Genomic DNA, 12,270 nt, shown 5'->3' with positions numbered 1-12,270 from the left:
GAAATCAAGAGTTGGAGGCTTGTTTCAGATTCTGTGTCTCCCTCTCTCTCTGTCCCTCCCCCGTTCATGCTCTGTCTCTCTCTGTCCCAAAAATAAATAAACGTTGAAAAAAAAAAAAAAAATTTAAAAGAGTTGGAGGCTTAACTGACCGAGCCACCCAGGCGCCCTCAATTGGTATTTTATAAGTCAGAGCTTTTCGGTCTGTTAGATCTCCTTTGGAGTCAAAACCTTAACTTAACTATTTTAATAATAGTTTTCTTAACTATTAAGATATTTGATGTTGCCCCATTTTAATTTGAGAGGGATCATCCTGAAACTTAAACCTATAAATAATGACTTTGGGTGTTAAAATGCTTTTGAAATAGTTTAAAAATTATTTTCTAACCAACCTCCTTTTATAATGAATACTTTTGAGTTTATCCATGTGTTTCCTCTAGAGGCACATAGGATTTTAGTGTTTACTTGTCCCCAAACCCTTTTTTTTCTCCCTTTACCTTGGAAGGTATTCATGGAGACCTCATCACTATTTGTTTCTATAAATTAACAATATATTTTATGTCTGTTTTGACTATTATCTGAGTATTCTTTTTAGGCAAAACTTCTATAAAGGTTTGGACATAAAATTATTTTTATATTTGGTTTTACTCTATATTCATACCCCACTTGAAAAGCTAAGTATGCCAAATTTGAAATAATGCTGAAGGTGGGAATTAAGTAAATGTGCAATTTTGTAGTACTGGTGATTAATTGTTATTTTAAAAGTGTCATCAATGGCTAGTTGACTCTTTATTCTACACAAATTTGAAAATGTTATGAACTGTTTTAGAGCCCAGGACAATGACAAGGAACTAAATCCTACAGTTCCCTGGAAGTGAATAAAAGTTGTGATGGTGATTAGAATGTGTCTATTATAATCTAGAGGGATTTAGGTAGAGATTAGGGTAAAATAATATCTTAATGTTATTGTCCCACATTGACCCTAGTAAAGTCCCATGTACAACACCACAGGCCATTAAATATATTAATCTTACAATTCTTTTTTTTGTTTGTTTTTTCAGTTCGGCCAGAATTTACCGATACTTTAGCAATCAAACAGGGCTGGCATCCCATTCTTGAAAAAATATCTGTGGAAAAACCTATTGCCAACAATACCTTTATTACAGAAGGAAGTAATTTTTTGATCATAACTGGACCTAATATGAGTGGGAAATCCACATATTTAAAACAGATTGCTCTTTGTCAGATTATGGCCCAGATTGGTAAATTATGGCTTTGCTTTATACTTACCAGTTCTGCTCCTCATTTAAAATGCCTTGTGCCTGGTATTTTAGATCCAGGTGCCTAATTAACCCAAGGAAGTTTGGAGGAGGTTTTCTTACTTAAAAGTATATGTGTCTACTATTTAGACTATAACTTTTGCTATTTGGTATTGGTTAAGCTCCATCCAGTTTGGATTGTACTGTACTAAAAATTTTGTTGGATGTAACAAGTCAAAACTACCTTACTGTAACTATTAATGTTGTATCAATTATTACTAAACTGAATCATATCATTATTTCTAATTGAAAACCGAGCTTTGTTGTGAAAAAGTGAAATAAGTAGGATAAGCTGCTGCCTTTAATAACTCATGTAAGATTTTTACCAAATTATAACACTGGGGAGAGAAACCTCTTTTACTTAATTAAGGGCTACCAGTAACTTGGGCGCAGCAGTTGACACATTAACACATGTGTGCACACACATGCATATAAATGGCTGTCATTAGCCCAATATTGTCATGTATTTCTTGGGGTAGAGGCACAACTTAGCTCTGAAAACTAGGTTTCCTTGAGAACTCTGTGAATCCGAAATGAGATGATTTGCCCTAATGCAGTGGTTCTCAATCAGGGATGATTTTGCCTCCCCCCAGCCCTCACTCCCACAAATTTGGCGATCTGGATACATTTTTGATTGTCACAGCTGAGAGGAGTGTAGAGTCCAGGGATGTTGCTGAACATCTTACAGTGTGCAAAACAGTCTTCTCCCCACCCTCCTCCCAACCCTTGATAGACCTCAGAAAAATTATCCAGCCCAAGATGTTAGTAGTGTGGTGGTTGATAAACCCTGGCCTAATGTAATGAATTGTAAGGGGAATACAGCAATAATAATATTGGTGGTACAGTACTGATTTACCCTTATTACTGGGAAAGAAAATCGGATATGAGTGAATGAAGAGTAAATATTTTATTTGGTTTATGGTTTCATTGGATTGAAAAGGACATCTTAGCTAATCTTGTTCTGATTCATATGTGACATAATAATCTTGCTTGTATTTGTGAGGAGCTCTGTCCTTTTAAAAGAACAGAGTATGAGGGGCGCCTGGGTGGCGCAGTCGGTTGGGCGTCCGACTTCAGCCAGGTCACGATCTCGCGGTCTGTGAGTTGGAGCCCCGCGTCGGGCTCTGGGCTGATGGCTCAGAGCCTGGAGCCTGTTTCCAATTCTGTGTCTCCCTCTCTCTCTGCCCCTCCCCCGTTCATGCTCTGTCTCTCTCTGTCCCAAAAATAAATAAATGTTGAAAAAAAAAATTAAAAAAAAAAAAAAAAAAAGAACAGAGTATGCAATCGCTGGGTCTCTCTAATTGTAGAGCGTTCATTATACTGAATTGAAATCTGATTTTCTATAACTTCTACTCATTAGTCCTAATTCTTCTATGTATCATAGTATAACCTAGTCTCTTTTGATAATAGCCTATCAAATATTAGAAGAAAATCATTCTACTTGTCACTCATTTTAAACCTCTAAGATACCTAGAAGTATATATAGTATCTCACATAATCTGATTGTAAAGGAAATAGTAGAACTTGAAAGGCATGGAGATGAAGAACATAGGCTTTGGAGCTAGACCTAGCTTGTCTAGTTACTAGCTCTGTGATCTTAGGCAAATTACTTAACTTCCTTAGTTTTCCTATCTGTAAGTGAAAATTATAATAGTATCTAATTCTAAGAGTTGTTGTAGTGATTAAGTGAAATAATGTGTATAAAATATGATGGACATAAGGTAAGGGTGTGAGAAAGAAAGAGACTTTCCAGACACAGTAAGAACATGTTCTAAAAACAGTATGGTATGCCCAAGGAAGTACAAGAGGTTTTGTAATTCCTTTGGAGAGCAAAGAGTAGCTGTGAGTAGTAGTAGGATACAAAGCCAAAGACATGGGCAGGAGCCAGATCATGAAGGGCCTTAAGTACTTCACTGAGGAGATTGAACTTTACCCAGAAATCTATAGGGAGCTTTTGAAATTTAAACAAGAGAATGGCCTGGTTGGATTTGACTTTGGATAGATCACTCTGACTGATGTATGGTTAGATGAGAGCCAGACCAGAAGCAAAATATCAGCTGGGAGCTTCTGTAATAAATTAGATAGAAAAATGTAGAAAGCCTTTTTGGTAAAGGTAAATACAAATGAACTAAGAGGAGAAAGTACAAATGTATTCTGTATATGCTGTATTCTCCACTTGGGGCTTTCACATTTATTTTCCCACTTGATCCTTCCGGAAATCCTATGAGTAAGCTGTATTTAAGAGATCTATTTTCTCAGGTATGATCATTATAATCACTATTGTTATTGTTACTTTTATTTTTAGTAGTATTATCCTGACTTATGCTTTCTTTTCCTGCTGGTCATTTTTCCTTAGAGAATAATCCTATTCTTCATCCTTATCTTGGCTTTAAGTCCTCAAACAATCAGGGTTTTGTTTCTTCACTCCCATTATTTCACCATTTTGGTCTATATGCTTGCTACTTTTCCCATTGTATGTTTTCATCCTCTTATGATTTTGGAATGCCTTTTATGTCTCATTCTGTACAGAGATAGGTGCATTAATCAGATTGATTTGCTTTCAAAGGGTGAATATTTTAGATTAGTTAGTATGATAACTTCTCAGGCAGAAATAGTCTCATGGATGAAAACTCATGGATGAAAACTTTTAAAAAATTAAACGTTTTGCTTTCATTCTAATTCTGGGTATTTCTATACATTTCTAATAACATATATTTCCTTATACATCTTTCTGTAACAGTTATATCAATTCAGGCTTCATAAGCATTTCCTTCAAATTTTCATATTTTGAATGTTTTTCATCTAACTATATTAAAATTTTTATGAGGCTTATAATATTTCTTTTTTTAAAAGTCAATGTATTTTTTAAGTTTATTTACTTTGAGAGCAAGAGAGTGGGACAGAGAGTGAGGAAGAGAGAGAGAATCCGAAATAGGCTCTACACTGTCAGCAAAGAGCCCAACACAGGGCTCAACTCAAGAATGGTGAGATCATTATCTTAGGCAAAATCAAGAGTCAGAGGCTTAACTGAGCCACCCAGGTGCTCAAGTTTATAATATTTCTAATGTACTTGAATTTATGCTATATTATTTAACTTCCAAATAACTATGTGCAATAGTAAGGGCAAGTATTTCCATTTATATATGAGAAAGATGAGACTGGGAGAGTCTAATTGGTGCCCAAAGATACATGATAAGTGACAGAGCTGGGACCATGTCATCTAACTCTACATCCAGTGATCTTTCTACTACGTAATCCTTAGATCAGCTAATAAGTAATGAGTTGGTGAAAAGTGAAAAATATTAGTACTTATATTTTAAAACATTTCAATTGACTTTGACCTTCTATTTTACAGGATCATATGTTCCAGCAGAATATTCTTCCTTTAGAATTGCTGAACAGATTTTTACAAGAATCAGTACTGATGACGATATTGAAACAAATTCATCAACATTCATGAAGGAAATGAAAGAGGTACCTAAACTAAACTTTTCTTATGTTAAACTCATGTTAAATTCTTCCACTAATGACCAATTTTTATGTAAGAAACTATCCTTATACTAAAACATGCAGATGTGCTTATACTCCTCTACAAGAGACAGAGGGCAGTCAAAGACAGCAGCTTCCTACTTTCTGTCTTATGTGGAAATGGAAGAGGTTTTACTGAAAAATACACTTTCTAGAGAAAAAGCTAGTATTATTGAACAAAAAACATGCTTTCATATTTTTACATGGAATATATAAAAGACTTTTCAGAAAACAGTGACCTATTCAAGACCATTTTGCATAGTATCTATCATTCCTGTTAGGCTTGATTTTAAAATAAAAGATGATTGGATGCTTTTAAAAATCACCATCGTGTATGCCCCTTTAGAATTTTCACTTTCTGTAAAAATCTGTGTGTCCTCACCTTTTTCTGATCTGAGCCAGATGTCAAATAGACTTGAAGGGCTAAAGGAATTCAGTATAGTTTTTGGACTATCTTAAGTAGGTAGAAATTAATGGACCACTGTAGAGTTAGATAACTTTTTGTAGATAGGGGGAGAATGGTTATTATTTATGACACTGTGTATGACTTTTACATAATTATTTAGTATGTATTGAGTATCTGTGGGAGAATATAGCAATATACTAGGTGCTTGAGGTGTATTTTTAAATGGTCCTAGCTCTCAAGAAGCTTAGCCTTAATAGAAAGGTAAAATGGCCATGAAATTTACTTTTGTGTCAGGACATAATGTGGATGGAATTCTATTTTTTGATAAAGAGATTAATACTCTTCAGTTGAGAAGTAGCATTTCTGTCAAAGTTAGTCCTTGTTGAGCATGTATTTAAATTGGTTTAAATAGGAATCAATGGGCTTGGATACTTTCTCTTTAATTTTTCTCTCTTTACTCTCTAGAGAGGTGTTAAAATAAACTTGAGAAATAGTTTTGAGTATGTTATGACAATTGATTAGTCATTTGTGGAGAAGAAAATGACCATCTTTGTGCTTTATTTAAATATTTAATTCATTGCTTAGTTTTACTTCACTGTATCTAAAACATCAATATTTTAGATAATGGTTATTTACTCTCTGTTGTCTCATGCACATATGCATGTCTGTTTATGTATATATCAGTTATTCTATTGAAATTATTAGTCATGAGATTTTTAGAAGAAAAGCAATGTGTTAGTTTCTGCCTAGCAGGATATCTTTATAAAAATATGTTTTGGATGAATTATTAGAGACTGGATCTTTCCTCATTTTTTTTAAATGGTAGTGACAGCTGTTTGGTTACAATGAATAACATTAAAATTATATTTTCCAGATAGCATACATTCTACATAATGCTAATAACAAATCACTCATATTAATTGATGAGCTTGGCAGAGGTACTAATACAGAAGAAGGTATTGGCATTTGTTATGCTGTTTGTGAATATCTGCTGAGTTTAAAGGTATTCTCTATCTCTTTTAAGTGTATTAATTCTTAGTCCTTTTTTGATGTATCCTTTATATATTTATCATGAATGGATTTTACAGACACCTATAGAAAGCTCTTTAAACAATTTTAGGTGGTAAAAGCATACCATAGCATTTATATTTTTATTATTTCATTTCTGATGGAAGCAGAACAGCTAGTATGATAATCATGGTGTAGAAAGGAGGAAATCAAGAAATACAAATAATATTAAAACTAGTCACTTGGCTATAATCAAATTAAATAGCAAAACATGAAAGCATTTCAATAATTGTCTCTGTGTGTAGTAACATTGACTAGGATGTCATAACATGAAGTGAAAAACTAGGCGTCTGAGGTCATTTTATGGTAAATTTATTTTACTTACCCAACTAAAATTTCATTCCTTTAAAGAAAACAAGTTTTTAAAAATCTCTGTTATTAAGCTAATATGTAAAATATCAAAATATATATGGATATGAAAAAACTTAAAAATACTTTTCCATATTTAAAGTTCCTTGAAATATCCCTAAAATGATGTTCTTTTCCTTTTTTTTTTTAATTTTTTTTAACGTTTATTTATTTTTGAGACAGAGAGAGAGAGCATGAACAGGGGAGGGTCAGAGAGAGGGAGACACAGAATCTGAAACGGGCTCCAGGCTCTGAGCTGTCAGCACAGAGCCCGACGCGGGGCTCGAACTCACGGACTGCGAGATCGTGACCTGAGCCGAAGTCGGCCGCTTAACCGACTGAGCCACCCAGGCGCCCCAGTGATGTACTTTTCCTTAAATGAGATTCCATAATGATTTATTATGTAGAATGAGAAAAATCTTATTTTATACTTGAAGGGTATATGATAAATCGAAGTAATATTAATAGAGAGCAGTAGTGTTTGTAAAACTGAATCTGTGTTGGTCGATCAGAATTTCTCATATAAATAAGATATATGCATTACTTGTTAGGATTAAAAGCTAGTTAGTATCTGTGATGGTTAATTTTATACATCAACCTGACTGGGCTACAGAGTACAGGACATTTGGTCAAACAGTATTTTGGGTGTATCTGTGAGGGTTTCTGGATGAGATTTGTATTTAAACTGGTAGACTGAGTAAAGCAGATTGCCCTCCCTAGTATGGGTGGCTCCATCTAATCAGTTTTGAGTGGGGTCCAGTTGAAGACCTGAATAGAACAAAAAGGCTGACTTTTCTGGGAGTGAGAGGTTAATTCCTGCCTGACTGCCTTTAATCTAGAGTCATTTTTTCCTGACTCTGGAGTAGAATTGAAACATCAGCTCATTTTGGATCTTGAGTCTGCCAGCATTTGGCTCAAGTTGGCAGAAGTTTGGTTCTGAGGCCTTTAGATTCAGACTAGAACTACACAGTCACCTCTCTTGGGTCTCCAACTTGCTGATTGCAGACCTGGGGAGTTATCAGTGTCCATAATCATATGAGCCAATTCCTAATAGTAAATCAGCCAATCAGTCTCTCTCCTTCTTCCTCCCTCCCTCTACACAACCACCCCCCCCCCACACACACACCCTATTAATTTTGTTTTTCTGGAGAACCCTGACTTACAGATTTTTTTTAATGTGAAATTTATTGTCAAATTGGTTTCCGTACAACACCCAGTGCTCATCCCAACAGGTGCCCTCCTCAATGCCCATCACCCACCCGCCCCTCCCTATCACCCCCCATCAACCCTCAGATTGTTCTCAGTTTTTAAGAGTCTCTTATAGTTTGGCTCCCTCCCTGTCTAACTTTTTTTTTTTCCTTCCCCTCCCCCATGGTCTTCTGTTAAATTTCTCAGAGTCCACATAAGAGTGAAAACATATGGTATCTGTCTTTCTCTGTATGATTTATTTCACTTAGCATAACACTCTCAAGTTCCATCCACATTGCTACAAATGGCCAGATTCTGTTCTTTCCCACTGCCAAGTAGTATTCCATTGTGTATATAAACCACATCTTCTTTATCCATTTGTCAGTTGATGGACATTTAGGTGCTTTCCATAATTTGGCTATTGTTGAAAGTACTGCTATAAACATTGGGGTACAAGTGCCCCTATGCATCATGCCTCTACTCCTGTATCCCTTGGGTAAATTCCTAGCAGTGCTATTTCTGGGTCATAGGGTAGATCTGTTTTTAATTTTTTGAGGAACCTCCACACTGTTTTCCAGAGCGGCTGCATCAGTTTGCATTACCACCAGCAGTGCAAGAGGGTTCTCGTTTCTCCACATCCTCACCGGCATCTATAGTCTCCTGATTTGTTCATTTTAGCCACTCTGACTGGCGTGAGGTGGTATCTGAGTGTGGTTTTGATTCAGATTTTGATATTGAAGTGGTTCTAGAGGAATTTTAAGGACGGATTTTCTGAATTGGTTCTGGAGTTTCTGGAATTGACTCTCTGATTAGATTTATTTTATTTATTTTACTCAAAGACTTTTGTTTTATTATATACATGGGCTGGGACTGATGGGAAGGGGTAGATGTAGTGGGCAACCATGGTCCAGATTAGTATTGGATGCCCATACCGATGGCCATGGATATGCTAAAGGTGCCACCACTCTGCATGATGGTTTTCCTGATGCTGCTCATCAGCAACCAATTTCACATTCCAATCCTGAGACAGGAAGAAATATTGAAGAGCACCCTGGCTGCCATGCCCACTGCATAGCTGTCACAAAGCCCATCTTCATGTGGTTGAAGCAGCTTGCCTGGAACTGTGTATAGGCCCCAGAGCCACAAGGATCCTCTTAGTGTTCAGGTCCCTGCACTGTGGGGATTAGATTTAAATATACTAATCTAATCTGATTAGATTTAAATATACTAAGGACTCTATTTCTAGTAGTAGAGAGCACTAGTCATCCATAGTGTAAGGGTGGCCTCAGCAGAGGAGGATTTTAATAATCAAGTGGAAAGGATGACCCGTTCTGTGGATACCAATTGGCCTCTTTCCCCAGTTACCCCTGCCATCATCCAATGAACTCATGAACAAAGTGGCCATGGTGGCATGGATGGAGACTATACATGGACTCAGTAACAGATTTCCACTCACCATGGCTGACCTGGCTACAACTGTTGCTGAGTGCCCAATCTGCCTGCAGCAGAGACCAACAGTAAGCCTCCAATGGCACCATTCCCTGAGGTGATCAGCCAGCTGCCTAGTGGCAAGTTGATTACATTGGACTGCTTCCATCATGAATGGAACAGCAATTTGTTCTTACTAATGACTAGACACTTACTCTAAATATAGATTTTCCTTTCCTGCACATACTGTTTGTGCTGAAACTATTACCTGTGAACTTAATGCTTTATCCACCATTGTGGTATTTCACACAGAATTGTTTCTGATCAAGGAATTCACTTCATATCAAAGTGCAGCAATGGCCTTTTGCTCATGGAATTCACTGGTTTTATCATGTTCCCTACAATCCTGAGCAACTGGCTTGATAGAATGGTGGAATGGCCTTTTGAAAACTAAGTTACAGCACTTTCTAGGTGGCAATATCTTGCGTGGCTGGGCAAGGTTTTCTAGAAACTTGTATATGCTCTGAATCAGCACCCATTATATGGTGCTGTTTTTCCTAGAGCCAGGATTCATGGGTCTAAGAATTAAGAAATGGAAATGGGAGTAGCACCACTCAACTATTACCCCTGGTGACCTGCTTGCAAGATGTTTGCCTCCTGTCCTCTGGACCTTATGCACTACTGGCCTAGAGAGCTTAGTTCCAAAGGGAGAAGTGCTTCCACAAACACACAACAATGATTTCATTCCACTGAAAGTTAAGACTGCCACCAAGCCACTCTGGGCTCTTCATGCCTCTGAATCAGTAGGCAAAGAAGGGAGGTACTGCACAGGCTGTAGTGACTGATCCTGACTTCCAGTGGGAAATTGGATTACCAATCCATAATGGAGGTAAGAAAGAATAATTCTGGAATACAGGAGATCCCTAAGGGGTCTTGGTATTAGCATTCCTTGTGATTAATGTCAATTGAAAACTACAGCAATGCAATCCTGGCATGACTTCTAATGGCCCAGATCCTTTAGGAGTGAAGGTTTAGGCCATTCCATCAGGTAAAGAACCATGACCAGCTGAGGTGCTTGCTGAAGGCAAAGGGAATACGAAATATATAGTGGAAGAAGGTAGTTACCAACTATGAGCATGTGACCAGTTACAGATGAGGACTGTAATTGTCATGAATAATGAGTATTTCTTCCTTATTTTGTTATGAATTTGTATGTATTTGTTTTCTTTCCTCTCTTATTCCCTTATCATGTGACATAAGATGTACTGAATTTATATCAGTATGTTTAACTATTATTACTTTTATGTCAATAGTATTTAACTTACAAGATATCAAGGAGAAGAGTAAACGTCACTCAAGGACTTTATGTCCCCTTAGGGGAAGGGATTGGTACATTCTCTTGTATGCAGGATAGTTGAAACATGTTAGGTGGAGTTATGACCTTGTTGTTGTCTTTATTTGGAGATTAGGTATGGTTTTAAGAGATGGTGTATAGGTATCAATTTGACAGGAGCTGGCCTTGTGTTAGTTAATTTTATATGTCAAATTGACTAGACCACAGAGTGCCCAGTTTGGTCAAACATCATTCTGGGTGTATCTGTTCAGAAGGTGTTTCTGGATAAGATTAACATGAGAATTGGTAGACTGAGGAAAACAGATTGCTCTCCCTAATGTGGGTGGGCCTAATCCAATCAGTTGAAGATTTGAACAGAACCAAAAGGCTGACCCTCTTGGGAGTAAGAGGTAACTCCTTCTGCCTGACTGCCTTCAATCTGGAACACTAGGTCTTTCCTGCCATCATATTTGAACTGAAACATCAGCACTTTTTAGGTTTTGAGCCTGCTGGCATTCAGACAGGAACTACACCATCAACTCTCCTGGATCTCTAGTTGGCTGACGGTAGATCTGAGAATTTGTCAGCCTCCATAATCACATGAGCCAATTCTTTATAATAAATCTTTTTATATGTGTATATATAATCTACAAATTATATGTACATACATACATATATATACATTTATATGTGTGTGTGTATATATATATATATATATAAAATCTTTATGCAGTATTGATATACACACTTACATAGTAGAAGATACATGTATTTCCTGTTGGTTCTGTTTCCTGAGAGAACAGTAATTATAGTATCCATTTCTGAGATATGTAACAGCTGAAAATAATGCTTTTATTAATATTTTGAATACCTGTCTTAGTTTGGGCTGCTATAGACAACAGAAATTTATTTTTCACAGTTCTGGAAAGTAGAATGTTGAGATCAGGGTTCTGTATGGTAGGGAGAACCTTTTTTCCAGGTTGTAGACTGTCAAGTTCTTATTGTGTCCTTGCATGGTAGAGAGGGCAAAAGAGCTCTCTGGGGTGACTTTTATTTAATTTTTTTTTTTTTTTAACGTTTATTTATTTTTTTGGGACAGAGAGAGAGCATGAACGGGGGAGGGGCAGAGAGAGAGGGAGACACAGAATCGGAAGCAGGCTCCAGGCTGTGAGCCATCAGCCCAGAGCCCAATGCGGGGCTCGAACTCACAGACCGCAAGATCGTGACCTGAGCTGAAGTCGGATGCTTAACCGACTGAGCCACCCAGGCGCCCCATCTGGGGCGACTTTTAAAACAGCACTGATCTTATTCATGAGGGCTCTACCCTCACAACCTAATCACCTCCCAAAGGCTCCACCTCCTAACACCATCACACTGGAAGTTTTGATTTCAACATTTGAATTTGAGGGGGGACACAGACATTTAGTCCATAATAATATCCTTTACCAGTATAAATAACTTAGTAAAAATATAATTATTGCTGTTTACTTTTAAGGTGCTTAGAAGTAATTATTATTTTCTAAGTTACTTTAATAGGTTGGTTTGATAAATAAATTTTGAAGATAAATAAACAAACATGTTCCTTAGCTTCTAGTTTACTGGGTTTCTAAATATTTTCCTGTTGCTTTATAAATTAGGTTTGTTTTATGCCTCTT

The 12,270-nt window shown here is 36.8% G+C and overlaps 2 protein-coding genes across 2 annotated transcripts in view; one reads left to right on the top strand and one right to left on the bottom strand.

Annotated features, from left to right (window-relative positions):
* The window catches only part of ASB17 (ankyrin repeat and SOCS box containing 17), a 68,513-nt gene that overhangs the window by 21,817 nt on the left and 34,426 nt on the right, over positions 1–12,270 (bottom strand). The window lies entirely within an intron of this gene.
* Positions 1–12,270, top strand: part of MSH4 (mutS homolog 4) — a 92,624-nt gene that overhangs the window by 69,798 nt on the left and 10,556 nt on the right. Inside the window, exons 15-17 of the mRNA XM_058716947.1 lie at positions 1,059–1,259; positions 4,672–4,790; positions 6,125–6,253. Coding sequence (XP_058572930.1) covers positions 1,059–1,259; positions 4,672–4,790; positions 6,125–6,253 — 449 coding nt within the window. The remainder of the gene's footprint in view (positions 1–1,058; positions 1,260–4,671; positions 4,791–6,124; positions 6,254–12,270) is intronic.

Source organism: Neofelis nebulosa, chromosome 2 (genome assembly GCF_028018385.1).
Source record: "Neofelis nebulosa isolate mNeoNeb1 chromosome 2, mNeoNeb1.pri, whole genome shotgun sequence".
In the NCBI taxonomy this organism is placed as follows: domain Eukaryota; kingdom Metazoa; phylum Chordata; class Mammalia; order Carnivora; family Felidae; genus Neofelis; species Neofelis nebulosa.
The sequence above is the reverse complement of the archived record's forward strand: the minus strand, read 5'-3'. Positions and strand labels throughout refer to the sequence as shown.